Below are 27799 nucleotides of genomic sequence, written 5' to 3' on the forward strand. Positions count from 1 at the left end.
AGGGAATGGGTGATAGGTACACACTGGAAGCATGGGGTAAGCCATGGCTTCAATGGTTTGTGCACGCAAACTACACACGAAAACCAGAGTTATACTTTCATGATTGATGATGAAAATCTTGCTCATTGGCGGTATATGTATACAGGATCAGGGATACAACTCCCATTTTCTTGATAGAAAATATATTGAGATATAAGATTAAATTAATTTATCATAAATAAAATCATATTCGTAGTGTTATTAAAGTAAAAATAAGATAAAACACATAAAGCTGTAATTCATTCAAGGACCGAATTAGAATTCAGCAATCATTTATCTTCTAAATTATATTGAATGGGTTTTTACTAAATTTTGCAACAATTCTTCTTTTGACGTTATACGTTTTTTTTTTTTTTTTTTTGATAAATATATACATGTATATTAAAATTGGTATTAAAATACTCAAATAAAATATATGGAAAGTATCCTACATTTTTTAAATCAATTAAATCATGACAAGCCAACACTGTATCCATTTATAATGCCTAAGGAAACTTTAGAATATTTTTTTTAATATTATTTTTATCTTGAGATTTGAAATAGTTAAATTGTTTGTTTTATTTTGTGAAAATTTGATAAAGTTGTAACAATTAGATGAGATGAAATGAGTTGAAAAGTTGTGAAAATAAACTAGGCCTTAGGATAGAACTCTTGGTCCCTCTCTCCAATTGTGACATTTTACATCACTACCATAGGAAAAAAACGAGAAAAGAGAAGATCAAAGTGCTCAAACAAATTTTCAAAATCAAGAGGTTAACGTCAACACGAAGTATAACGACACAAGCTATGCTAACTTTGTTACATGAAATGTTTTCACTTAATAAATTTAGATATTCAAGAACATCGCACAGCTCTCCAACTAGTTACTCTCTAACCATTTTCACTGAAGTAGAAGTTCACTATAGTTAAAAGAAAATTTGGCTAATATTACAAAACTTTGAGTGATATCCACTTCTCTGACGAAATAGGCACTCATCCATGGACTTTGCCTTCTCGGTAACCCCACAGACACACGTCCAAGTGGTATCAGGCAAACGAAATTTTAAGGAGCCACAGGAGGAGATTGGAGCTTCATCTTCACTTCATCAAGGCAAGTCTGAAGATCTCTGAATTCTTCCGTGTCTGCGAAGCTGCTCGCCTGATATTTTATAAATGAAACTTATAATCCATTTTCAAACAAGTAAAGAACAAAGATGATCTTACAAAATTCATGCCATGCAAAAATGATACACCAACAGATAAACCTTATCAACGGTTTTATACTTGATGAACATCTTGCCTGTTTAATTATGCTCTTTAGGTGCATATCAGCTGCATGGAGTTCTTGAACGCTACCAGTAGATGAAGAAATTTCCACATACACCTTGCAAAGTTCCAATGATGCTTGTGCAAAACTTTTGAAACGATCTCCATCTTTCCATAGATCAGATCCCTGAGAGAGAGAGAGAGAGAGAGAGAGAGAGAACCATTTTGTTTTCTCAATTAACATTAAATCTGTATCAGAGAAGGCAACTATAGCTGGCATTAATATCCACCACTAAACAAAGAAAAAACTACAAAGTGAGTTACTTCTACTTGGGCAATCACAATAAGGTCTCATGGCCAAAGAAAGTTCTGTGAACAGAAATTCTGAGTTACATGTGCCAGAGATTGGGCCAACTCTCCTGTAAATTTACAGCCTTAAAAAACATTTACAAGGTCAGAAAGAAAGCACCATGGGGTCAAACTCTGGTACACTGGGAAGACATCCAAGCCAAGTGCCCACAAATCACACGTCTTCTCCCGATGGATAAATTGGTATGATACTAGTATGATGACGTATAACCAGAATTTTAATACAAAATTGAATTCCGTTAAGTAATCATATGGGGTAACATGGGAGAAACACACGTACTGGACATTGACAATGATACCTGGTATGATCTAACTTGCTTTAAGAGGGCTTCAGAGCACATTCTCAAATCTCCTTTGATTTTATGCCACCTTGCATATAAGCCCCAGATATCTGCCCCACAGTCACTTCGAACTATCTGTCAGAAGGAGATACTAAAATATGAAATATGTAACAAGATCATATTTTTAACCTGACTCTGGTAAATTCACTCGAAAGATACCAAGTAAGCATCGTGAGAAGAAAGCCAAAGACACCAAGTATTGTCCACCCCAAATCATATATAATTTTTTTTTTTTTTTATAAGAAAAAGTAATATTACAATAATATTTAGTAGTATATAATTATATACTACTAAATATTACAATAATAAGAAAAAGTAATTATATACTACTTGTATAGCAACTTAGTAGTATATAATTACTAAGTTGCTATACAAGTTAGAAACCATATAGAATAGCCATGGCACAGATGCACACAGATTGATAGCTCTAAGCCTGTAAGCACTAATATGTATTCATCATAGCATGGGCATCGATGCAATGGGTGGACTGACTTTAGAATGGCCTCATACATTATCCACAGATTCAGGACAAATAAAATAAACAAACCTGAAATATGAAACGGTTAGAATATACACGCAAGTTGAAAAGTGAAAGCAAAATGATGATAATGAAGAATTTGCATACCCGCTGGAGAACTTTTCCAAGAAACTCCACCAAGTACTCAGTTTCACGTGACCTTCCCAACCCAGAGTCTGCATGTCTTGACTCATTAAGACCGTCTACTCCACAATCATCTGTACAACCTTGATCAGCACAATTATCATCATTTGTCATCATAGGAGATCTAGAATGATCAGTTGAAGCCCTTCTTTCCACCTCTATCATAATTCTCTTCAGTATTTCAGCATCAATTCTTTTATTCCTAGTCATCTCCAAAACCTTCTGTATAGCCTCCAGAGCCTGGAGGAATGAATATACAAATCAATAACAAGAAGGATCAAGTAGGATGACGTAACCACAAAAGGTTACAAATGTGAAAAAGGTCTTAACAATTGAAAGCCCTACATCAGGAGAGTTCACAGTAAAATCAGCTTGGGAGAAAATCGGAGTACACTCTAATGTAGTGGGATGGAGTAATGGGTTTGGTACAAACTACTATCTCCTAAAATATCAGTTTTTATGTGGAAAAGCATTCATTTGGCTTTACTTTTGATTCACTTGGTGGTAAAGCAATTGTTGTTCTAATCCCCAAATAGAATCCATGGATCATGTTTTATGTCAAGTGAATTGGCAAAAGGGTATGGAACTACTTTGGTAATAGAATAGGGATCAGAAATAATTGTAATCAGACTTGGTGGGCTTGTGTTAGTACCTGGTTCCAGTAGCAAATAAGCCCTCTCAAGCTGGAATAAGTCTTGGGCTGTTATGGGTGAGACAGCGTCTAGCTAGAATGGAAGGACATCACCAGAATCTGAGGTCTGTGTGCTTAAAAATTAGAGGAATGTTAGCTGAGATGTTCTCTAAACTCAGCCAAGTGAAAAAAGTTTCCTCTTATGACAGATTTATTATACTACAATTTCAACTCCCCATCATAGAAGTTATGAGACAGATCACACAAACCTTGATTTGGACTAAACCACGAGCTGGAAAGGTAAAACTCAATGTAGATGGTTGCTCTATGGGAAATCCTGGAAATTGTGGAGGTCGTGGTATAGTGAGGAATGATCTTGGACAACCATTAGTGGCTTTTTCAACCTTTTATGGGCAGGGCACAAACACTGAGGCAGAGATGAGAGCACTGCTAGAGGGATTAATGATATGTATACAGAAGGGTTTTCTAGATGTTGAGGTAGAATCAGATTTTATATGATTGTGCAAACTGGAATTTTTTGTTAGACATGCTTGAGAGGTGTGGACTGAAGCGAGATGGTGTTATTGGATCAAATTTTGCATCTCCACCGCACGTTTCTCTATTTTGGTGAATGGTACTCCAACGGGCTTGTTCAGCAGCTTGAGGGGTTTGAAGCAACGTGATCCCTTATCTCCATTACTATTTGTTTTCATAATGGAAGCTTTTAGTAAAATGATCACAGGTCTCGTGGAATGGGGATTTCTATCTAGCATTATTGTTGGGGGTGCACGAATCGGCACACTTGAGATGACCCACCTCTTATTTGCAGATGACACTCTTGTATTATGTGGGGCTAGTCGTAGTCACATTCAAGCTTCGCGGGATCTTTTACTGTGCTTTGAAGCAATATCGGGCTTGAAAGTGAATCTTACTAAGCCATAATTAGTTCCAATTGGAAATGTTCCAAGTAATTTGAGCTTGGCCAACATTCTGGGGTGCAAAGTCTCCACTCTACCAATGAAGTATCTCGGTCTTCCATTGGGTGCCACCTATAAATCACAGTCTATTTGAGATGGGGTGTTGGAAAAATTGGAGTGCAAACTAACGAGTTGGAAGAGGCTTTATTTGTCCAAAGGTGGCAGAGTTATGTTAATCAAAAGCACTTTATCCAACCTGCCTACTTACTTCCTATCTTTATTTCCAATACCAAGTAAGGTGGCTCACCGGTTAGAGAAATTGAAAAGAGATTTCCAATGGGGGGGAATAGACGAAGAATTTAAATTTCATTTGGTGAATTGGGCTACAGTTTGTACCCCAATACCCGAAGGTGGGTTGAGAATTCGGAATTTGTTGGTTTTCAACAAGGCTTTATTGGGTAAATGGTTATGGAGATATCATGAAGAGAGGGGAGCTTTGTGGAGGGTGATCATAGATTTAAAATATGGTGGACTGTGGGGAGGATGGTGCTTGAATGAGGTGAGCGACATGGGGTGGGACTTCGGAAACACATAAGAAGAGGTTGGACCAATCTCCATTGAATAACACAGTTTGTAGTTGGGGATGGCTCTAGAATTAAATTTTGGAATGACTTATGGTGTGGAGATCGAATCCTCAAAGAAGCCTATCAAATACTATACAACATCACACAAAGAAAGGCAACGACAGTAGCAGAGCTTATGGATATCTCTAGTGGCTCTCCCCAATGGAATATTATTTTCCTTAGAGCTGCCCAAGATTGAGAAATTGACACATTTATAGATTTTTTCAATCTTGTCTCCAATTGCAGAGTGACTGGAGGAGTGGATAAGATGATCTGGTCACCATCCAAGAAGGGGAAATTTATTGTACAGTCGTACTATAAGTCTCTTATGACACACTCTACAAGAACATTCCCATGGAAGAACATATGGAAGACTAAAGCCCTCCCAAAAGCTTCTTTTTTTGTATGAACAGCTTCATTAGGGAAGATTCTCACCTTAGATAATCTATGGAAACGCCGATTCATTGTATTGGATTGGTGCTACATGTGTAAGAAAAGTGGTGAGTTTGTAGATCATCTATTATTGCATTGTGATGTAGCCAGGAGCTTATGAAACGATGTCTTTGCAAGAGTGGGACTCTTTTGGGTAATGCCGAGAAGGGTTGCTGACTTTTTGGCCAGCTGGCAAGGCATTCAGGGTAATTCTGAAATTGCAGCTATGTGGAAGATGATACCAACTTGCTTATGGTGGTGCATATGGATGAAGAGGAACGGTTGGAGTTTTGAGGATCGTGAATGGACAATGGATGAGCTTGGAATTTTTTTTCTTCACACTTTATTCCATTGGTCGATTGTAATAGACTTTAGTGGCATGAACATACAAGATTTTCTTGTAACTTTAGATAGTCATGCCTAGGTATGGCTTTTGTATATGTCTCGTGTACTTGGCTTCGCCTATTTTCAATAAAATTCTTATTTACTGATAAAAAAAAAATCGGCAATTTGGAGTTTTTGTACTATTTTCTTGGGAGTTGCATTTCTAAGGAGAAATGGCGTTCACAGAGCATTATTCTATATTGGTGAATGGCACTCCCTGCACTCCCCCCCTCAGTAGTTCTCGTGGATTAAGACAGGATGATCGACTATCTCCGTCACCTTTTGTTATGATCATGGGCTGTTAGCAAAATGTTATCAGCTATCGTTGATGGAGGAACCTCTCTCTTTGGCTTGTTAGTGGGGCTATTAATCTTGGTGTACTTAACATTCCCACCTATTATTTGCAGATGATACTGATAACTTGTGATGGTCTATGGAGAGGAATGGAAGTGATTGACACCACAGTTATTTCGCGTTCCAGTTTGCAGAGTGATTACATCTACTCTTTGAGGGTTCTATTCTTATGCTTTGAAGTTGTTTCCAAGTTGAAAGTAAATTTGGCCAAGCTAAAGTTTGTCTGTCACCTTGATCAAGAGTACTCTCTCAAATTTGCCTACATGTTTCCCATCCTTGTTTCCTCTCCCCACCAATGTGGCCAATCGAATTGATAAGCTACAGTGGGGCTTTTTATGAAGTGAGCTAGGTGTAAGAGTTCAAATTTCACCTAGTAAATTGGGCTAAGGCATGGTCTCTGATTTTTGAAGGAGGTTTGGGAGCTTGAAATCATCATAATGAATGTAGGCATTGTGAAAAATCGTAGTGGATTCCAAGTTTGATTGTGCTTGGGGTTAGTGGTGTTCTAGCGAAGTACATGGGCCACATGGGTGAGAGATTGTTGAAAAAATCAGAAGAGGGTGAAGGACTTTTTCTTTGCACACTAAATGGGGTAGGGTAATGGCTCTAAGAACAAATTTTAGCCCAATTTATGGTGTGGAGATTGGACCCTCAAGGAAGTTTTCCTAAAGGTTTATAGTCTCACACATGCAGAAGGCTTTACTGGCTGATTTATGAGTATTTTCTAGTGGCTCTCCTGAGTCAAATGCTATTTTTGTCAGAGCAGATCATGGTTGGAAGTTGATGACTACACAGAATTTTTCAATTTCCTGTACTCTACTAGATCATGTCTTGGACACGCAGATAAGAGCCTTTGGACTTTTACTTTTACATTGCGAGGTAGCCAGGAATATGTGGGATGAGGTGTTTAACAGAATGGACATAGCGTGGGTTATGTTGAGAACCGTGCTGGATGTTTTGGCCTGCTGGACCTCAATTCGAGGTGTGCGACAGATCAAAGCGGTTTGGAAGATGATTCTTATCTGTATTATGTGGTGCTTGTGGCAGAAGCGCAATGAAAGGATTTTTTAAGACAGAGAGATCTATGGCGGAGTTAAAAATGTTATTTTTTAGGACTCTTTGTACTTGGGCCATTGCTGTGGGCTTTAATGGCATGGATTTTCACGAGTTTTTAGTTTCTAATGCTCCTACTTAAATAGGGCATATTCTGATTTGTAATTGACAGTTGATTGGATGAATAAATACTTATTTTACTTATAAAAAAAAAAAAAAAAAAGATAAGAGCCTTTGGACCCATTCCAAGAAAATGAAGTTTACTATTTGTTTTTTCTAATAGATCCTTAAAACTCCTTAGAAAACACCCTCACCATAGATAATTCAAAGAAATATCATATCATTATGGCTAATTTTTTTTTATCAGTAAATAAGATCATATCATTATGCTAATTGGTGGTGTATGTGCAGAAAGAGCAGGAAATCTGTAGATCACCTTTTACTCTATTGCAAGGTTGCCAAATTTTGCAGAATGATTTCCTCAGTAGAGTTCGGCTGGTTTGGGTTATGAATAGTAGACCTCTTTGCTAACTAAAAAGAATTATATGGCAGCCCACAAATTGCAGCAGTGTGGAAGATTGGCCCCGATCTGTCTAATGTAGTGTATTTGGAGGGAAATGAATGATAGTAATTTTAAGGACTGTGAGCAAACAATGGAAGAGCTAAATCCTTCTTCTTCAATGCTTTGTTCCATTGGGCAGCTGCTATACATCTTAATGTTCTAAGTTTTCATTTCTTCCTAATAGGGTATTTCTCATGTATACATTATTTGTACATGATATATGCCTTTTGTGTTTTTTAATAACTTCCGATTTCCTTTTCTTTTTTTTTTATAAGAGGAGTTTTATTGACATGAATGCATAAATAGGAGTAGCCCAAGTACACAAGAATAACTTTAGATTACATATAAAAAGAGTATTGCCATGGATGTGAACAAAGGGAATCCGAGATGAATCTATTAATTCTTAATTTTCCATCATGCCACATTTAAACATGGTAGCACTTTATATCTTTATAAATCTTATATAAACCCTCCCCAAAAATTTAAGCAGGCAGTGTGACGTATTAGTCTCATTTGATGTTGTGATACCTCATATGATAAGGATAAGGGTAGGTGGTATATGGGATTCCACATTGCTTGAGAATGAGAAGTTCTTGCTCTTTTTAAGGTTCCAATGGGGGTCCAATTGTATCATTGACTAGTCCTTTTAGAGTATAGGCCATGTGATTTGGGCCTTCCATTGGGGTGTTCCAGATGTTGGATCCAATAGAGCAGTTTTGGAGGCATCCACTGCCACATTCTTTATGGAACTATCATACAACAGCCGCATGGAACTATTGCTTGAGTTATTCCACACAGAGAGGGGGGGGGGGGGGGGGGAGAGAGGAATTGTTGCTGTGTAACCTAGATTAAGTGCAGTCCAACTAACAGCATCCTGTTTAAACCGGTAACTCCCCATATCCATAATCCACAAACCTTGCATTATTGTTTATTAGGACCATCTCACGCACAGAGGGTGGCCTTATATGTAAGCATACTGACATATAATGTGCAGCCATATACCCAAAACGACCTTAAGCTAAGTTATGTGCGTAACAAGTTATCAGGTTTGTCTATTTAATAAAGTGGAGTGTGTATGGTATGCCCACTGCCTATAAGCATTCATCGTTTGAAAGCCTGACAAAGTGCTTCCTACTGTTAACTCCTCAATTTAAGGCATAAAGCATATAAAGAAAGGCATAGGAAAAGACCGGCCTTAAATGTCAAAACAGATGTGCTATTTTGCAAAAAGAAAGCACATACCTGACCAATATTGCCCACATCCACAGCAACATGACCGTAGTTCTCCCACAATTGCCAGCTGTCTCGCCTGTCACCAAATCATGTATGGTCACTACATATCATACCTTTAAAACAAAAAGTGAAATTGTGTGTGAGCATTGCATGCAGGTGTGTGTGGAGACATGGCATTCTATTCATGGGAAGAAAAACCAACTTGAACTTTAAGGCCTCTTTAAAAGCAATGAAAGCCTCTTTGCTCCTCTTCTTGATCATATGCCTGCATAATTGGTAACATGCATATAATTTATGCAAAAAACAGAAACGAAAAAAGTGTGCATATAATTTTAAAAGGGGGAATTACACTTTTCACCAAAAAGTACAACCTGATTTTCACTTTATTTCCCAAACTAAAGGTTAAGATTGTACCACGTGGCCAAGTTTTAGTTTATTTTAATGGAGAGTACAAGTAGAATATCTCGGTAATTTAGGGTACAATTTGAAACTTTTAGTAGTTTTTTTTATCAGTAAATAAAGATTTTAGCAGTTTGGCATGTATGGTGAAAAACATATGGTGGTTTGTGTGTAAAAAAGTGTAATTTCCCCTTTATTAAAGCTAGAAGGAGGAATTAAATGACAAATAAATATCCAAAGTGATAAATGACAAGCCATTCAAAAAAAACTTTTAAATATGAAAAAATGATTCCTATTCTTCATTAATGGCTCAAAACATAACCCTTCGTGTCTGATGTTATTAAGAGAGACTAATTAATATTTCAAAGTAATAGAGCATAACAAATTATTATTAAGAGATAAAACAGTTACAAATGACAATTCACTTGTCACAGACAGGAACCGCAGCAAATGCCCGCTGATCAATGAACACTTGCACCGAACTCGCCCATATATAACATAAAATTTCTCTGCGAATTCCTTTCCTGATTCTCACAAAGGAAAGTATTTCAATGCAAACAGCCTATGTTCTGGAACAATAGGAGAAAATCCTATAAGGTGAGATACTAAAAAACAAATAAGCAAGCAGTACTGAAAGCAGTGAAAAAACACTCTTTCGTTTCTCCCACCATTTCAAGCCTTTATACAAAATCTTGGTTCCCTTATCCCTAGTACTCCAAGTCCCTCACATATTCCAACAGATTTAAAAATGTCTAACAGCATACATTCTGGTCGAACTAATATAGAACTTACAAGTTTTGTGATCAGGATATATATATAAGACTAAGCAATAACAAAGCACAAGACCATGCAGTACATGACATTAAAAAATCCAGTCTTGGCAGTTTGTAACATAGAAAAAAAAAAGGCCCAGCAAAAGAGCAGAAAATATACCATTCTAAGTTAAATAAGAAAAATATAGAAACTCAGGTTTCATCTTTAGAAAAAATCTTCTTCACTAGGGAATCAGGGATGTCTGACACATGAAAGTGGTACTGTTCCATTGACAGCCGAGGCCATCATAAAATTCTAAACAATGATCGAGGTTATTGTCAAAAAAAAAAGAGAAGCTATCTCATTGACAGAAGGATAATGTATGCAAAAAGCTTAGGTCAATAAAAAATTAAAATGGTAACACTGTATAGATGTGAAATAAAACTAAAAACAGCATAGTTCAGAATGCAAGATGAAGTACAGAAACAAGAGCATACAAACAAGCAATGTTATTCCAAGCCTCTCCGTTATCAGGATCAAGTTGAACAGCACGAGTAAACCCATCCAGAGCCTTTTCAACATCTCTAGCCTATAAAAATTCATCAGCAATAGTTTCAGAAATTTCAGATAAGCTGAAAAATAAAAATTTGTGCAAAATCCCATAGAACAGAGAATTAACCCAAATGCAGATTGCATAAGTTACCTTCAAAGCAGCCGCACCAAGGGCAAACCAACCATCTGGATACAAAGAATTCAGGGCCATTGCAGACTCCCTGAAACAAAAGAAGAAGGATGTAGTTGTAAACCCAAATAATTATGCGCGGCATTAGTTACATTCAATGCCAAATAATGGAAACAGTATGTAGAAGGCACTAAAGCAAACTAACCAAAAAACTTTTGATGTCTCATAGTCCCCTCTATTGTATGCACTGCGAGCAAGACACCGCTGTCAAACCAACTCAATCGTGTTAATAAAAAATCCACATAGAAGCAGCCTGATTAGTAGTTGTTTATGCGGAATGGAATCACCTTAGCTCTAGCCGACCTACTATTTGAAACTTCCAAGGCTTTTTCGTAGCAAGCATCATTATTTGTGACATCACCCAATGAACACCTATACATAAATTTTGAGCAAGTGAGATAGATTGTGGAAACCCATAGGCTAGCTCTTTCGTAATTCTGTTTTGAAAGCTTAGGATCATCACTCACATGCATTGGTTCATGCAAGGAGACAACAACAGTGAGGGTACATAAGAGGGGAGATATAGCCTCAAGATAAACAAACAAAAAGGCAAAGCGCAGATAAGACCCGAGTTAGTACCATTCTAAGAAAAACTACTAGCTACAGAAGTTGCTTGAAGAAAAGTTAAGAGTTCTGTTTGACCATAATATGTACAGATCCTGTAAAACAACAAGTGGCGTGGCAAAAAACATGGCTTTGCTCCAGCATGATAACAAAGAGGGAAAGACCATGACCTATAAATGAAACTTTTATTGAGAAAATCTGTGACTTCAAAGGCAAACTTTATGTCAAAATCAATGATCAACTGGTGGGAGTCTGCCATTAGTTAAGCCCTCAGGAAGTTCAGCTGAGTGTTTTCCAGAGAGTAGTTGAAAGATAAGTAACTGCTGGTCCAAGCAGGCTCTATGTAATGGTAGTCATAGCCTCTATAAGACGGTCTTTGGTCTTTGCTGCAAACCTTTTGCTGATTATTCATTATTTTCAAGAGAGATAAAGGATTGTTGTAATTGAACTTATACTGATCATTAAAATACACAAATACATGCACATAGTACAGTACTAAAAATAAATTAATCCAATAATCAAACTGAGATAGATCCTTATAGGGTTAGAAAGCTAGGAAACCTTTGAAATGATGCCACCACCACAATAACACATTTTTGCAAATAATTAAACATCAATCCACCTACTTATAAAAAAAAAAAAAAAAATTAAACATCAATCCACCTGCCACTTTCTTGCTTGCTTCAGTTATTTCCATTCTAGACATTTACCAAAAAGTCTTGCATAATTTAACTAGTAAAATAGATGTACATGCTACAATTGTATGAACAAAATGTCAACTGGATACAAATCCCCATGAGCTTGACCAAAAGGAGAAATAAAATACAAATGAACAACTAGCATACCATAATCTGGGGTCATTTGGCATTTCAGATAACCGTTTCTTTATGAGTTCGACGGCTGCTGCTTTCTTCTCCAATAGGCTGTTTTACATTTTGTATCTCCCATGAAACTCACAGCAAGAAATACATATAAAAAAAATTGAGGAAGGAAAAATCAACTCGTACAATGGTTGTCAAATATTAACATACCGGTAGCAAAATATTAGATTATCCCACAACTCTAAATCCTCGAAAATTTTAACTGCCTCTCCAATCATACCACAGCGCACCAAAAGTTCACCATATTCCCTAATATTACAGCAAAAAGAAAAGGGAACACAAAGAAACAGCAGTTAAGTAAACATGGAAGGAATAGAGATGATATCTGATCAATGAAAAATGTAGTAAATTCTCTCTTTTCTTTTCTTTTTCTGTTTGGGTTGGGGGGCTGCTATAGCATTTAAGGATAATGAAAGGTGAAGTTATACTTTCGCAAGGCAGGAATAGTAGGGCTATAAACCCCAAAACAAAAAGGAATCCGTTGTGCCACTCCAAGAGACGGATCACAGATCCTCTGGACCTGAAATAGTGCAAAAATTATTTGTGAGAAGCTGTTGTTGAACAATAGTAGATAAATAACTGAATTTCTTTAAGATCTAGCGAACAATGATACACATCACATAACTGGATTTCTTTAATATCTAGCAAACAACGATAAACATCATACCAATTTATCCATCATCAGCAAAGCACGCTCCTTTGTGCGACTACGAGTCGACTCCCATCGAATACGTAAGATGTCACAGAAAGATTGTATCTGAAGAGGAAAAATATTATCAACTGTTAGAGGGTTTAATGAGACTAAAATAATATGTTAGTCAAGGAATTTGTTCCAAAGGTAGTTTTGTCACATTACTATATTGTAACTTATATGTTTCAATAAGAGTTTGAGAGAGGAAACAAGTGTTTTCTGCCTCCTTCCCTGGAAATTTGGTAACATAGTATCAGAGGCAGATTCTGGTCCTAGGAGCTGTGGGTTATGGGTCCACCACCACTAAGATTCAAATTGATCAGAAGTTATGTATATTGGGTTCTAAAGGTATTATTCATATTCATAAAAAAAAATAAAGGTATTATTCATGAGACCTCGTGCGTTCACACCCCACAACGAAATGGTATGGTTGAACACAAGAATTTTCATTTCTTAGACATGGCCTGCGCTTTCTTATTTCATATGCCTGTTCCAAACAGTGTTAAAGTGACGTTGTTCTTACTGCTCTTGCTATCTCATTAATCGAATGTCTCCTGTCTTATATCGTGCTTCTCCTCATTCTCTTATATTTCCTTCTTCAAATTCATTCCTTTGCCATTGAATGCTTTTGGGCATGTCCTCTATGCACATCATTTGGGTCCAGGTTTTGATAAGCTTGAACTTTGTGCCACTAAATATGTATTTCTAGGTTATTCTACAACACAAAAGGGATCTTGATACTACAGCCCTGTTCTTCGACAGCACTTTATGAGTGCAGATGTCACGTTCATTGAATCCACTCCCAGGTTTTCATATGTCCCTTCTTCATGTCATTATACTCTCTCGCCAACAGTTTCCCTCTTTCCGCTCCTAGATCCATCTCTACATGGTCCCATTCCTAATTCTCGTCTAAAGTCACCTTCTACACCGCATTTGCCCGATCCATTTCAAGTATATACACATCACCCTTGGCCATCAATTCATGTACATCCAACATCATCCTTAAAATCCTCAGACTAGTGCCTTTACCTACATCCGACATATTGCCAATTCTGATTCAAAAAGGTAAACATTCTTGTGCCACCCAATATTCTATTAGTTAGTTTGTAACTACTCATTCTTTGTCTCATTCCATTTCCTCCCTTATTTCACCTCTCTCTAGTGTTTCTATCACAAAGAAAATGCAAGATGCCTTCTCTGACTTTGGGTGGGGGCAAACAATAGAAATGGGCATAGAGACCTTGTATTAGAACAAGACTTTTTTTTTACAAGTAATAAGAGATTTTATTGAAAATGAATGTATAGGCGAAGCCCATGTACACAGGAAGTATACAAGAGAAAACACCCAAATACATTTTAGAAAAAAGAAATTGACATCAGAAAATAATGAACAAAGGAACTGTTATTCCCTAAAGCTGAAGACCAAGACAATAAGGAATGTACAAAAAAGTTCCAAATTTGTTCTAAAGAACGTTCTCTGTCATTAAAACACCGCTTATTCCTTTCCATCCAAATACACCACATAAGACACAAAGGGATCATCTTCAAAGCCGAGCCCACTTGAGAACAGCCATGAATCTCATTCCAACATGCGAGTAGGTCAACCACTCTCGACGGCATCACCCAAGCCAAGCCAATTCTACAAAAAAAGCCATTCCACAAAGCCCTTGCCATCTCACAATGAAAAAGAAGATGATCCACTGTTTCCCCATTCTTTTTGCACATGCAGCAGCACTCCATAATGATAATACCTCGCTTCCTTGTCCAGCGTCAAGATTTTCTCAAGAGATGCTGTCCAAAAGGAAGGCACATGTGGCCTCCAAATACGCTTCCAAGGGAAGGAAGGACTATCCTGAGAAGACAATAGCTTATAATATGAACAAACAGTGAATTTTTTACTCCCCTTCGACATCCACAACATCCTATCCACAGCATTACATCAAACCTCAGTGAGTATAAAAAACTAAAAAAAGTTGAGACTTCATCAATCTCCCAATCTTGAACAGCTCAAGTTAAACAAATATCCCACTAAATCGCACCATTAGAATGACAAATCAGATCTGAACGGTAGCATACAGATCTGAAGCCAATCTAAAAATAGCCAGAAACACCCTATTGAGGGCCCACTTACCACACCAAATGTCAAACCAAAAGCAGATCCTCGATCCCTCGTCAACAGCAAAGTCCACATGATTGACAAAACTCTCCCAACCCTTTCTAATGAACTTCCAAAGCCCCATACCATAAGCCCCCCGAACGGCGTTAGAACACCAACCCCCCCATGCACTACCATACTTCCGATCAATGACCTCCCTCCAAAGCGATTCCCCATCCAATTGATATCTCCATAGCCATTTTCCCAAAAATGCCTTGTTGAAAAATCCTCAAATTATGAACTCCTAGCCCTCCAACCGAAATGGGAGAACAAACCTTATTCCAACTAATAACATGGAACTTAGTAGTTTCGCCCATACCACCCCATAGAAAAGCACAAAACAACTTCTCAATCCGGTTTGCCACTCCTGTATGCAGTGGAAACAACGATAAAAAATAAGTAGGGAGATTAGAGAGAGTACTCTTAATAAGAATGAGTCTACCCCCTTTAGATTAGTATAGTTGCTTCCAACCAGCCAGCTTTCTCTCAACTTTCTCAAAGACCCCATCCCAAATAGCCCGAGCCTTGAAAGGCGCCCCCAATGGGAGACCCAAATATTTCTTAGGAAGAGAGGTAATTTTACAGCCCAACAAGCTTGCCAAACTATTAATGTTTCGCACCTCCCTCACAAGAACCAACTCCGACTCCTCCCCCACAAGAACCAACTCCGACTTGCCAAGATTCACCTTTAGGCCCGAAACAGCTTCAAAACATAATAATACAGCCCTTAAGGCTTGAATATGACCATGATTCGCATCACAAAAATGAGGGTATCATCTGCAAAAAGAAGATGTGAAAGAGTAATAGACCCATTAATGACATTATCAACTGAAAAGCCAGAAAGGAACCCCCCCTACAGCGGCCTCCACCATCCGATCCAATGCCTCCATCATAATGACAAAAAGGAAGGGAGATAAGGGGTCCCCCTGTCTCAATCCGCGCGAGCTATGGAAAAAACCAGCAGGGTTACCATTAACCAATACTAAGAATCAAGCAGTAGAAACACAGTGCCTAATCCATGAGAACCACCTTGCCCCAAAACCGCATCTCCCAAGCATATAGAAAAGGAAATTCCAATTCACATGATCAAAAGCCTTTTCCATATTAAGCTTACAAAGAACACCAAGAGCGCCCTCCCTCATTGGAGTGTCTAGGCATTCATTAGCAATAAGCACCGAATCAAGGATTTATCTACCCCAAACAAATGCATTTTGGGGCTTAGAGATGATTTGCTACATCAACTTGCTCATACGATTAGCCAGGACCTTTGATATTATCTTGTAAACCCCACTCACAAGACTAATAGGTCGAAAATCCTTGAGCTCATAGGCCCCAAGTTTCTTTGGGATTAGAGCAATGAAGGTGGCATTAAGAGTTTTTCGAACTTTTTAAAGGAGAAAAACTCCTGAAATTATCTCCTATGTTCATGCCCTTTTTCTTGCTGCTAATCTTGATTGGCCTTTGTTTCAATTATGTCAAAAATGTTTTTATGCGGGGATCCATATGAGGAAGTTTATATAGAGCAACCACCTGGTTTGTTGCACAAGTGGAGTATCAAGGACATAGTGGTAAGCTAAAAAAAGACTTTATATGGTCTCAAGAAATTTTTGAGAGCATGGTTTGGAAAGTTCTCTGAGGCGGTATTGGAGTTTGGTCTCCAAAGATAATATAGATCATTCAGCATTTTATCTACATGGTGATGCAAATTATATTTTTCTTGTGATGTATGTAGATAATATTTTAATCATCAGAGATGACTCAAGAGGTATTGCTTGATCGAAACAGTTAGCAACATTTTTGTACAAAGGACTTGGTTTCTCAGCTCCTACTCTCTCACTGTTTTGTGATAACCATGCTACTGTACATATTGCACCTAATCTATCATTTTCATGAAGAACCAAGCATATTGAAGTTAATTTTCATTTCATTCATGATAAGATACTCATTGGAGATATATCTAAACCATTCGTGAAGTCTGACAACCAGTAAGTTGATCTGTTTATAAGGTCTTTGTGTGTTCATAACTGTTAGATTTTATTTTCTCCAAGCTGGGTTATATGATATAGATGCTCCAGCTTGAGGAGGTGTGTAAGAAGAGTTCTTTAGGGGCCAAAATAATATGTTAGTAAAGGAATTTGTTACAGGGGCAGCTTGTCCGTAATTGTAACCCATGTATATATCAGTAAGAGTGTGAGAGAGGCAATGTGTGTTTTCTGCCTCTTCCTTTTTAATGCAAATATCATCACATTAACAAGTCACATAGGAGTGAAAAATCATTAGATAAATGAAATTAACTGTTAGACGACATTGGTTACTAAAAGGCTCTAAAGCCAAGAAACAGAGAGTCAAGTGCTATCAGAATATTTAAAATACACATCTATAATGGAGTCTCAACTAGGTAAACCAGGTTGATTTCATCTAGCAATTAATAACGAAGCCTTGAATACTTTATCAATTATCGCTGCCTTGTACTTGAAGGTGGTGCCCATCATTATAAGCCTCATCCTTACATCTTAAGGCACAAACTTCAATTCTGAGAATTTAGACAATTGATAAATTGACAGTTGAAGAAAGAAATGTTCTAGACAGAAAAATAGAAAATGTAATGAGTAATTACATAATGCAGTAATCTTATACATACAATGAAGTATGATGATTGCTGAGAATCGATTGCCTCAATGTATGGAGCCATATCCCATCCTGAAACAGAAATTAGGCACTTGAATAACCAAAGAGAGCCTTTTCAGAAACTCGCTTCAGAAAATAATTAAGATAAGACCAATGGGTAGAGGAACTCTTGTAGAAACGAATCCTTGCTCTATGGATAAATATCAAATGAATTGAGACAACAGTAGAAGCAAATACTGTGTTGATTGATTGCGTCATTATAGTGGTGGAGATTTTAACTGCTTGGCTCCAGTGGCAAAAGTCAGCAGTGGATCTCACATTTCAAAGTAAATTCATATCTTCTTATTTGTTGTGGTCATTCATTTTATGCTTGATTAATCTTTTTCTTTTTTTTTTTTTTTGATAGGTTGCTTGAACAATCATTTGTTATCAACCAAATGGATGGATTGGTTTTTTGTAGTTAAAGAAACAAGCAGCAGCATAAAATAATTTGTGACATACTGCTCCCTTTTTTTCTCTCTTTTTAAATTATCAGAAAAAAAAAAAAATGGAGAAGTATTTAATAAATTATGCATACAAAATTAATAAGCGACTGATCTAATGACAATGTCAACAAAGTCTAAGCCCTTCTGGTACAATAAGACAATCCTTCATTACCACAAAAACGAATAATCAGGAAACAATATAGCCTTCATTTCAAAATGACTGTTAAACTATTGCTTCCTTTTCACTAAACATGCAAAACAAGCTAAGGCCCATATCACAACCATAAGTATGTGTCTAGAACTCACTTTGCATTTCATCATGCCGAGTGCTCTTCTCAATAAGAAGACATTGGGCCAGAATCACAGCCTGTTGGATTCCCATTAAAGGAGCCGCAGCAGGACCACCATTTTGAATCCCTTGCAATCTAGTTTCTTCACTATTATTCACTAACAATTTTGGAGTCATCAATATGTCAGAGACATCACAGGTTTCATGTTGATGTTGACATGAATTATCCTCTATATTACTGGAAACATTTTCCTGGAGGCCAGAGCTTTCTGAGGGGCATCTACCATCACCGTTTGATGAGCTTGTGTTTACAACAAGTACCATCTGTGCCTTAGGTTCTACCTATACCCAAGAGTGATTGGAAAAACTTAGTAGAAGTAAGTCCTCCAACAAACTTGTAAATTATGTTACTTCGAACACTTTACCTGATGTACAGCTCGAAAGCCAAGAACCCCAGTGACAGAAAGCTGAAGCCCAGATGCCAGTTCAGCTGACTCAAAATGTTGCCTAACAGCAGACAGGTACTTCAGCAAATAAAGATAAGGTTCGGATAATTGAAAACCAAAATCCCATTTCAACATTAAACAAAGGCTTCAAATAACAATTGAAAGCACCTCTATAGAGGAAAATTGTGGATTTCATGAAATCCACTAAATGCTTTCAAATAAAATTTTATACGACTAAAGTTTCTTTTTCTGATTAAAAGCAATATGACCACCAATTAAGTTGATTAAATAAAATGGCTTACTCGTGATGACTCACCTGCTAGAATCTACTCTTCCATATGTGTACTCCATTATTCCAGCTTCTAAATGAACCATTGAAACGATTGCTGAAGCCTCTCCATCACGTAAACTTGAACCAAAATAGCTTGTTACTTTTTCTGAAGTGTCAAAATGGCCTTGAGTCTCACCCATATACACGTGCATCAGATCAAACAACGAAGACGACCTCTCATCCAAAATTCTTTGTTGAAGAAACACAATCCTAGCTAGCCACCACGAGATGCTACTAATTCCATAAGTGGAAGACACACCTCCTCCGAATGAAATGTCTCTTGTCCTCGTGACCAACATCTTAGCAAATACTATATACTTCATTGCAACCAAAAAAAGATTATTTGAGATTCCAATTTAACAACTACAACAAGAATAACAACAACAATGATATGATAAACAGATAATATTTTTTTTATAAGTATGATAAACAGAGAATATTACCAGTCAACAATATTCAGTCTATTGACAGATTGAAACGATTCAAAATTACGGATTTTCGCAACCTATTCCAGTTAAAAACTCGGGTAACTTAGTAAAAAGAACAAAAAGAAGATGTCTTTCCTCATAACAACGAGTGGCAATATCCAATTCTCGACCATCCACAACAACAAATGGACCTCACTAAATGTGGGGATCCTTGGGACACCACAAAACGCGGCGATTTTGATAAAATAAAATTAGCAGATACCTGTAGATTTGACAACTTTCCAAGCAAGTCAGAGCCAGCAGCCATAAGCTGATTACGCGCCCAATTCTCCCATTCCACCGCTTCTTTATCTCCTATTAATGCCAATGGACATTTCGGCATTATTTCCTTCAAGGGCCTAAAAGGAATCGAATTTAAAATTTTAAAAAATATGGATTGTTTAGTATGCAAATTGCAACTTTTGGTAGTTCATGGTGAAAAAATGAAAAACAGAGGTACGTGGTCTGGCTCACCCTGTCAAGTTGCACCTAGTAAACCCGAGGAACGCAGCTATGGCGACGCACATCACGAGCACTATCCTACAGGCCTTGTCCTTGTCCCTTTCGTCCTCTTGGGATTCATTTTCTTCTAAAATAAATGACTCGACGAGGTCGAGCGACTCGGAGTACACTCGGTCGGCGCACTCGACGGAGTCAACGTAAGAGTCACCGGAGAGTTGGAAGACGAGTCTTGCGGCGTCAGAGGAGAGGGCGCGGAGATAGTCACCTGCCTCAATTAAAGCGAGGATGTCTTTGATTAGTGCGTGGAGAGAGTTAGTTCGATCGGACCGCGCATGGGGCGGCTGAGGAGAAGAATCGGGCAGTGAAGAAGCGAGGGTGCAGCGGAGGAGACGGAGCTCGTACTCGCGGAGGAGCAGCTCTGTTTCGGTTTGGAGTTGTTTCGACATGTCGTGTTCTCAGCAGAGGCTTCGAACCGCAGAGACTAGAAAGAGGTTTTAGGTTCTCCTTTGTTTTGGGTTTAAAAGCTTTCGAGTTTCGAGCATTGATCGGATGGTGTAGCGTCCATCGTAAAAGGCCTAGGATCGAAAACTTTAGGTAAATAATTTTTATATGTTTTAAATTATTCTAAAATGTTTGATAAACTTGTGAAGTTAATGGAATGGAACAAAACAATAAAATTTACAAGTCTTTCAAAGTTGTAGAGTAAATAAAAAAATATGTTTGAAAAATAAAGCATCATTTATATAACTGATGAGTTTCTACGGTGTGTTGAATGTGTGAAAAGTAACTTTCTTTTATTTATTTATTTATTTATTTATAAATCTGAAAATCTCTCTGTTTTGCATTTGCAAATTACAATCACATTGACTACTTGCGTCTCTCCCTCTCAAACCGTTTTGTTTGTTATCGTATATGAGATAAGATAAAATGAGTTGAAATAAAATATTATTAGAATATATTTTTTAATATTATTTTTATTTTAAAATTTAAAAAAATTAAATTATTTATTTTATTTTATAAAAAATTTAAAAAAATTATAATAATAAGATAATATGAGATAAATTAATAAGTATTGTGAAAAACAAAACGTTTTAAACAAGAGAATGAGACAGAACGTTTATTAAAGGTACATTATATAACATCGATATTATTGAATACAACGTTTTAAGCAATCAAGGAATATTTTTTTATTTTTAGTTTTTAGAAACAATAAAGGAATAATTGAGATTCAAAAAGATAATGATAAATTTACTATTCTCTTATTATCTTTTTATTATTTTATAGTATATTTGAAATTTTTATTTTTTTAAGTATTTTTTTAACATCTATAATTATTAAGAAAAAATTAAAAATATATATAATTTTATTAATAGTTATTTTTTTATTCATTAAATAAAATAAATAAATAATAAATAATAAAAAGAGCGGTAGAGTAAGCATATCTTATTTTGTGAGAATTTCTCACTCACTTATAAACAGGGCAAAGTTGCACCAGTCAACTTGGCTTGGCTATTGAGCTCGGATTTGGCCTCTTTGGAAACAATAAGAAATTGAAGTACCTCGGTGCATAGTGCGATCGCACTCAAGAATAAGAAATGATCAAAGCAAAACGAATCTAGTCCTAGAGAGCAGCAAATCATGGCAATAATAAAGGAAACCAAAGACGACAGAACAGAGAAGTGCCCAAAAGAAATTTGAAAAACAAGACCAAAGAGAAGAAGACAGATCAGAGAGATTGTACAGGATCTTGGGGGAGAATCTATACTCTTTACAGCAAGCTTTATTTTTTCTCTTCAAAAGCAGAAACGGTGGGTCAGCTTGGTCTCTCCTGGGTCTTCCCTCTCGACTATTTATATCTCTTCTACTAATAGCTTGACATCGGAGATCATGAACGAGTCTACCTCAGCTCCCCCACCAAAAGATTCGAAGCCTAAATGGGTACTTCCCTACAGGACCCAAGATCTCGGAGAAATCTACACACTAGGTCGAGAACTCGGCCAGGGCCAGTTCGGCATCACATACCTCTGCACAGAGATGTCCACTGGCCACAAGTACGCCTGTAAGTCAATCCCGAAGCGCAAGCTCCTCTATGCAGAGGACTACGAGGATGTTTTGAGGGAGATTCAGATAATGCACCACTTGTCTGAGCATCCACACGTGGTGAGGATCCGAGGCACGTATGAGGACTCTGTGGCTGTGCACTTGGTGATGGAGCTCTGTGAGGGTGGAGAACTCTTTGATAGGATAGCGAAGAAGGGTCATTTCAGTGAGAGAGAGGCTGCCAAGTTGATAAAGACCATCCTTGGGATTGTGGAGGCGTGTCATTCTCTGGGGGTTATTCATAGAGACCTCAAGCCTGAGAACTTCTTGTTTGATAGTGCGGAGGAGGATGCCGCTCTTAAAGCCACCGATTTTGGGCTATCTGTCTTCTACAAGCCAGGTTCTTTCTTGTGATTCTTTTTCTTCAAGTTTATCTTCTATTCTGTGTTTCAGCATTGTTTTTATGGGCTTTCTTCGTTTATTTAGATGTAATTGTTGTTTTGAATTTGTTTGGATGGTTTCCAATATAGGTTTCTTGATATATTATTTTTTCAGGAATTTTTTTTCTTATTAGTGACAGCAACAGCCTCTTCTACATCTTATTTGCATGATTTACCAACCAGTCCATCATTTGCCAGGCATTTTATGTTTCCTGCAATACCACTTCTTTCCCTGTCGATTGCCCTGATTTTATCTTACTTGAGGTGTGATTTTCTAGAAATTCACGCCCCTCCCCCCCCCCCAAAAAAAATCTCCAGACATTATGATTTTCTGGATGAAAAATGTGTTTTGGGGATTCTGAGATTCTAAGACTTATCTTTATTGTCGATTTCTTAGTGCATTGCTTGCAATGAAGGCAGTGGATTGAAGCATATTTTTCAAATGCCGTTTCCTGTTGTTTCTCATTCTTTTCACCTCCTACGTAGAATATGGGCTTTGGAGCATTAATAGAATGCATATATCAAAAGGGCTAATGAGCAAGAGAACGGATGCTCATGTGTTCTGATGGAAACGGACCAAACAAAACAGAGGAAGAAAGAAGAGAGAATTGAGCTCTTTACAATCGGAAATTGGTTTCTGTTGGCTTATTAAAACTGAGGAGAATATAACAGACCTATATTTTGTTCTTATGCAGTCTGTACTTGGGTTCCATGAACATGAGAACACAATGACCAATGCCACCTGCAGTCTCTAGTGATGGAGATTCCCAAATAACATGGAATTGAAGATTCTCTCTCCCTTTTTTCTTTTGGCTAGAGAACATGTGCATGCATTACAACTAGAACTACCAATCTGAAAAGAACTTAACAACTTCAGAAGATTTGGCTACTTCTGTGATAGATTAGCCCATGTGACTGGACAAATGGGGTCTACTCGCCCTTTTTCTTTCATTTATTCTCGTCCTTTTTGTTTTTGTAAAATAACTAAATAATTGTGATATGCCTTGCTGAGTGAGTATAGGTGGTGAGTGGGACCCCGCATTGCTTGGAAAAGAAGTTCTTCCTCTTTATAATGATTCCAAAGAGCTTCAATTGTACTATTAACTAGTCATTTTGGGGAATAGGCCCATATGTGGCTTCAGCCTTCTGTGGATCGTTACAGTGATATGCATGGGTTTCTCCAAGAAATTATTTATGATCCGAAACCAGATCTATTTGTATGTGTCTTCTATGTACAACTTGTACATGTTCTACTGGGCTTTGGGTTCATATGGATTTATAGTGGGGTTTTGGAGTACCCAAAAAATTGAAAAATAAAACGCATAATTTATGTCTGGTTGTTCACAAGTTGTTTGGAAATGATGTGATCTGTACACATGGAAACTAGTGTTGTCTGCAAGCAACACGTCTTTTGGAAAGAGGTTACTAGAAATCATAGCTGATTTTTGAAAAACTGGCTTTTTATGGGATGTTAATGCTTTCCTGTTTTGATGTACTTGTGACATGACCTAATGCTTTATCATTTTAATATGGTGCTTTCTATCTGTTTGGAATAAGTGCTGATTTTTCTACGGTTTTTCCAGGTCAAACCTTCTGTGATGTTGTTGGGAGTCCATATTATGTTGCACCAGAGGTGTTGCGGAAGCATTATGGACCTGAAACGGATGTGTGGAGTGCTGGAATTATATTATACATCTTGTTAAGTGGGGTGCCACCTTTCTGGGCTGGTAGCCATCTCTGAATTCATAATTGATCAATGAATGAGGATTAATAGATATACCATTGGAAAATTCATGTTGTATACCTCAAAGTCATACTACCAATGTGGATTTTTCATCTTTTGTTATCTACAGAATCTGAAAAGGGGATCTTCCGAGAGATTTTACAAGGTAAGTTGGATTTTCAGTCTGAACCATGGCCTGGGATCTCCGAAAGTGCCAAGGATCTCATACGGAAAATGCTTGAACGGAATCCAAAGAAAAGACTAACAGCTCATGAAGTTCTTTGTAGGTCTCTTTTCACTTGTATAGTTGTCTTAAGCAAGGTGACGTGTTAAGGTTTCATAAGAAGATGAGGCTTAACAAGTCTTAACATGATCTTTGCAGGCCACCCGTGGATTGTAGATGACATTGCTCCAGATAAACCTCTTGATTCTACAGTGCTATATCGCCTAAAGAAGTTCTCTGCAATGAACAAACTTAAGAAGATGGCTTTGCGGGTAAGGCTTCAAAAGATGTGCAGCACTACATTTTAGTTGCATTTCTTTGAAAGTTCATTTCTTGGACTTCTGAGCACTGCTCTACAGTTTCTAAAACATGCACACACTCCATTTTCTTACTTATTTTTACCAATTAACAATTTCCAACCAAATGCTGATAAGTTGTTGAGCAAAAGTTACAATTTCCTAGTATGAGGTGCTATGCTTCTTAAAAATTTATAAATGATAGCTCAACTAACATTATTTATGTTGTTTGTGGAGGTTTCAACTGTCTGTGTACAAAATTATTAATTTCTGGCCTGATATGGTCTTTGGAGTCTGACATGCTGTGTAAATCTTCAGCTTCATTTTCATTCTTTGTAGCAAGACCCTGTTGAGGGGGACATTGACTTACAAACTTTTGAGAAAAATAGTCCTGATTGGAAATTCTGCTCTCTACACTGTGCAGTACTTGTGATCATAAACATAATCTAGTGCTCAATTCATTGGTTCAAGAGTCAAATGAATGAAGCTAGTTGTTAGGTTCCCTACATATTCATGAGCTTGTCAGAATCAGATTTGATACTCTCCCTCTCCTCGTTTGAGGAAGAGGAAAAAAAAAGGTCTCAATTATGGTATTCACATACACGCTATGCACTCTCACACATCTACCTATTTATGGAACCTGAAGCAACTGGAGTTTGAGAATAGACTATATCTACCAATTGTTGTTGTGTGCAAAAGAGGCACTAAGACAAGCTTGATTCTAGAGTTTTAGGCTGGAAAGCTGCCTACTTGCGAAAGTTGAATAACTCTAACTGAGTTAACATGTAATTTTTCTTTTGAAGCTCCACAATCTTATATACAGACTGATAATACAAATTATCAAGGGGATTTTTGTTAGGGTTTTATTCTAAACTTGAAATATCCGCTCAATTTTTCAAAGCCATCATAACATATTCAAAGATGTTGGCCAGTTATCGAAACAGATGTGGTGTAGAGAGATCATCTATTACTAAAACATTCATGCATGTCCCAGTGGTCAATTTCGTGTTCTCCAATTTTATATTAGAGAAATGTTTAGTCTACACAAAAATATAAGAAAAAAAATTTACAAAGTAATGTAGATTAAGTATTTTTGTTGTAAAGTGGATATAACATATCATGTTAACCCTTGTCAGTTTATAAACTTACTTTTTTAAATTTTTTTGTAGACCAAGCACTTGTCTTTATATTATGAGTAATTTTATTTGCATGCATAATACTTTGATAAATATGACACAAACAGTTATGTATCATGTATGTAAGCCTTACGTTGGATTGCACTCCTAGAAGGGGTGGCCTGTTTTATTGGTATGTGAATTAATTTTGAACTCTATTGTATTATAGGTCATAGCTGAGAAGCTTTCTGAAGAAGAAATTGGTGGTTTGAAAGAGTTGTTCAAAATGATAGACACAGACAACAGCGGAACAATAACATTTGATGAACTGAAAGATGAATTGAAGCGAGTGGGCTCTGAACTTATGGAGTCCGAGCTCAAGGATCTTATGGATGCAGTAAGAAAACCAATCTCCACAATCAATATAATCTACTGTGATTTTTTTATGCCGGATAAGAATCTTATTTGTGGGTGTTTGGTAGGCAGATATTAACCGCAGCGGAACAATTGACTATGGTGAATTTCTTGCTGCTACCCTGCACTTGAATAAGCTGGAGAGAGAGGAGAATTTATTGTCGGCCTTCTCCTTTTTTGACAAGGATGGCAGTGGTTACATAACCATTGATGAGCTTCAACAAGCCTGCAAAGAGTTTGGTTTAGGTGAAGTCCATCTTGATGAAATGATTAAAGAAATTGATCAAGATAATGTAAGTTTGTTCGTTTTATCTGACCACGATAAGATAGTTTTAGTTTCATATGAAATTTCATTAAGCAATCTTTACTTTACTTATATGCTACATGGTGTGGCAATAGCCATAACAAAATTGAAAGGACATTCCTTTTAAGTGGCGACTATTAAAAAATTAGAAAATGTTACGACTAGTAGTAGTATTATGTGTGGAAGGAATTCATCAAAACATAACTTGTATTGTGTTGTGTAGAAGATGAACTGAACCATGCATCTGTTTTTTTGTAAATGACATCTTTCTCTCTTTGACTCATCATCCAAGAACTTTATTGCCGATCCTATGCTAGCATCACCATTCTAACTTATGGCCTTATATAAATCAAGAGCTGGACCGGCAATCTGTTTTTATGAGTCAAGAATCCCTTTCTCTACTTTTGGAACTTTGCACTAATTAAAATCCTTTGTTGCAGGATGGACAAATAGATTATGGGGAGTTTGCTGCAATGATGAGGAAGGGCAATGGAGGAGTGGGGAGGAGAACCATGAGAAGCAAGTTAAATCTGGGAATGCCCTCGGACTGGTGAACAATAGGTCTAATGAGCTGATTGATTGTCCACCTTAAGTAATTAAACTTTTGGCAATTTATTCTTATGCAAGCATCCTTATGAATAGAAAAACGCTGATTAAATCTTTGAGTGGTGTTGCCATGAAGGCAACCTCATCTTTCTTCCATTGTAAGGTATTTGTGAGGCAAAATTATATGCCAGACAGCTTTTTCTTATTCCAAGCATTATATTTTCATTGTAATATACATATTACATATATATTTTATACTTTATAGTCCTTTTACACGTGTCTATGTAACTTGTAGTATTCTCTTTTGTATAATTGTATTTTCTACTATTTGTATAAGTGTAATGTTGATTAATTTTTGTATTATTATTTTCAATTCTTCCATTCAGACTGTACATTTTACAGAAATAATATTTTCTCTTTTCCCTCAGACTTCGAGACTCTTTTTCTCCCCTTAGGGCGCTGCCCTTTCATCTCCTCTCTAGGGTTTCGTTCTTTACATGATATCTGACGTTTTGCTTCTATGGCGCTGAGTCACAAGTCCGTCTCTGAGGATTTTGCGAG

At 37.1% G+C, this 27799-nt stretch overlaps 2 protein-coding genes across 2 annotated transcripts; one reads left to right on the forward strand and one right to left on the reverse strand.

Moving 5' to 3' along the window:
• Positions 1-759: 759 nt before the first annotated feature.
• Positions 760-20628, reverse strand: LOC108982246 (tetratricopeptide repeat protein 27 homolog). Its single transcript, XM_018953566.2, has 20 exons — positions 20150-20628; positions 19899-20034; positions 19194-19525; positions 18857-18938; positions 18449-18773; positions 17671-17729; positions 12851-12940; positions 12612-12703; positions 12334-12432; positions 12148-12225; positions 11026-11110; positions 10884-10942; positions 10700-10769; positions 10494-10585; positions 9047-9109; positions 8854-8920; positions 2620-2895; positions 1953-2069; positions 1319-1471; positions 760-1177 (listed from the first exon to the last, which is right to left on the reverse strand). Exons 1-20 carry the CDS (start codon positions 20581-20583, stop codon positions 1082-1084), a joined length of 2805 nt encoding a protein of 934 aa, XP_018809111.1. The 5' UTR covers positions 20584-20628; the 3' UTR covers positions 760-1081.
• Positions 20629-21643: 1015 nt separating this feature from the next.
• Positions 21644-27506, forward strand: LOC108982257 (calcium-dependent protein kinase SK5). The gene is given in 8 exon segments (XM_018953577.2): positions 21644-22577; positions 24201-24344; positions 24471-24623; positions 24723-24835; positions 26204-26371; positions 26457-26681; positions 27133-27226; positions 27229-27506. Coding segments are annotated over 8 exon segments (1506 nt in total). The 5' UTR covers positions 21644-22024; the 3' UTR covers positions 27285-27506.
• Positions 27507-27799: the final 293 nt, after the last annotated feature.

This window comes from Juglans regia, chromosome 6 (assembly GCF_001411555.2).
Source record: "Juglans regia cultivar Chandler chromosome 6, Walnut 2.0, whole genome shotgun sequence".
Lineage (NCBI taxonomy): Eukaryota > Viridiplantae > Streptophyta > Magnoliopsida > Fagales > Juglandaceae > Juglans > Juglans regia.

Coding starts and splice junctions, on each gene's coding strand:
- LOC108982246 (XM_018953566.2), bottom strand. CDS start 20,583: ATGTCGAAACAACTCCAAACCGAAACAGAGCTGCTCCTCCGCGAGTAC. Junction 11,111..12,147: donor CCAAATGACCCCAGATTATG/GTATGCTAGTTG, acceptor ATTTATGTATAG/GTGTTCATTGGGTGATGTCA. Junction 2,896..8,853: donor ATGTGGGCAATATTGGTCAG/GTATGTGCTTTC, acceptor TCATTCCTCCAG/GCTCTGGAGGCTATACAGAA.